The 990-nt window shown below is 33.2% G+C and overlaps 1 protein-coding gene across 1 annotated transcript; it reads right to left on the reverse strand.

Moving 5' to 3' along the window:
* Positions 1-726: 726 nt before the first annotated feature.
* Positions 727-990, reverse strand: Smp_199840 (nucleolar protein c7b, putative; the record flags this gene model as incomplete). Its single annotated transcript, XM_018792166.1, has 2 exons — positions 727-901; positions 938-990. The coding sequence occupies 2 exons, from the start codon at positions 988-990 to the stop codon at positions 727-729; spliced, it is 228 nt and encodes a 75-aa protein (XP_018644767.1).

Genomic DNA, 990 nt, shown 5'->3' on the forward strand with positions numbered 1-990 from the left:
GTCTTATCCAGCGAATTATACATCACATTTAGTTGTAAAAGAGTTCCAATTCCTTAACATTATAAAAAAGGAACATCAGTAAAATTTCAACAGAACAATTTTGTTACTGCACACTGCTGAGTCCCGTAGAATAACGTGATGTCTATCCAGTGTTTTCCGGTGTTCAATGGTTGTCAAACGAAATTCAGTTCGTGATTTGGGATCTATGGAAACACTTTATTCTCCACAAATCCGTATAATGATAATTTATGAACACTTTATTTAACGCACAAATAAGTACTGTGAGCACTCAATGCTTCCTATTCGCTATGAATTGTTTCATATACTTCGTGGTATACTGCTTGTTCGCGAACTAGTTATGTTACTAACCGGCTAAACAATTTGAATCAGATAAAGTATGGTTAGGAATTGATACTTATTTAGGGAAAGCCGAATATTGCAACCACAATGTCACCCCTTCATATATAATTATCACAGCTTCACATGATATCGCTTAAATGTGAATTGATGAACATTAATTTTGGTATTATTTATATTTTTAACCATACGTATAAGGATATATATGGCGAAACTTTGTAAAGAATACACGAACGAAATACAGAACATTGGAAAAAAGTGCAACAGGTTGGACAAGAAATAGTTCAGGGCTCATCAAAAATATCATAGAATAATATGCATATATGTGCAAATATGTTGCAACATCCGTTGCATAATAACCATATTTATTTAAAAAAAACCGAAACTCTTACCATCATCAGCGTTCTCTTCAGTTATACTATTGCCTTGTGACTTTGAACTAAATGGATTTGTGTTTGCCAATGTTGCAGATACCGTTCGTAACTTTGACGTAATATTCGATAAGCGCATTGTTGACTTTGTCCCATCATATAAGGATTTTGACCTTAAAACGTTTTCAACAATAATTTCATTTTCTTACCTACATAAAAACGCCTGAGCGCTATTAAAACTTGCTTTTTCACGGAAACTCAT

This window comes from Schistosoma mansoni (genome assembly GCF_000237925.1).
Source record: "Schistosoma mansoni, WGS project CABG00000000 data, supercontig 0563, strain Puerto Rico, whole genome shotgun sequence".
Taxonomy (NCBI): Eukaryota; Metazoa; Platyhelminthes; class Trematoda; order Strigeidida; family Schistosomatidae; genus Schistosoma; species Schistosoma mansoni.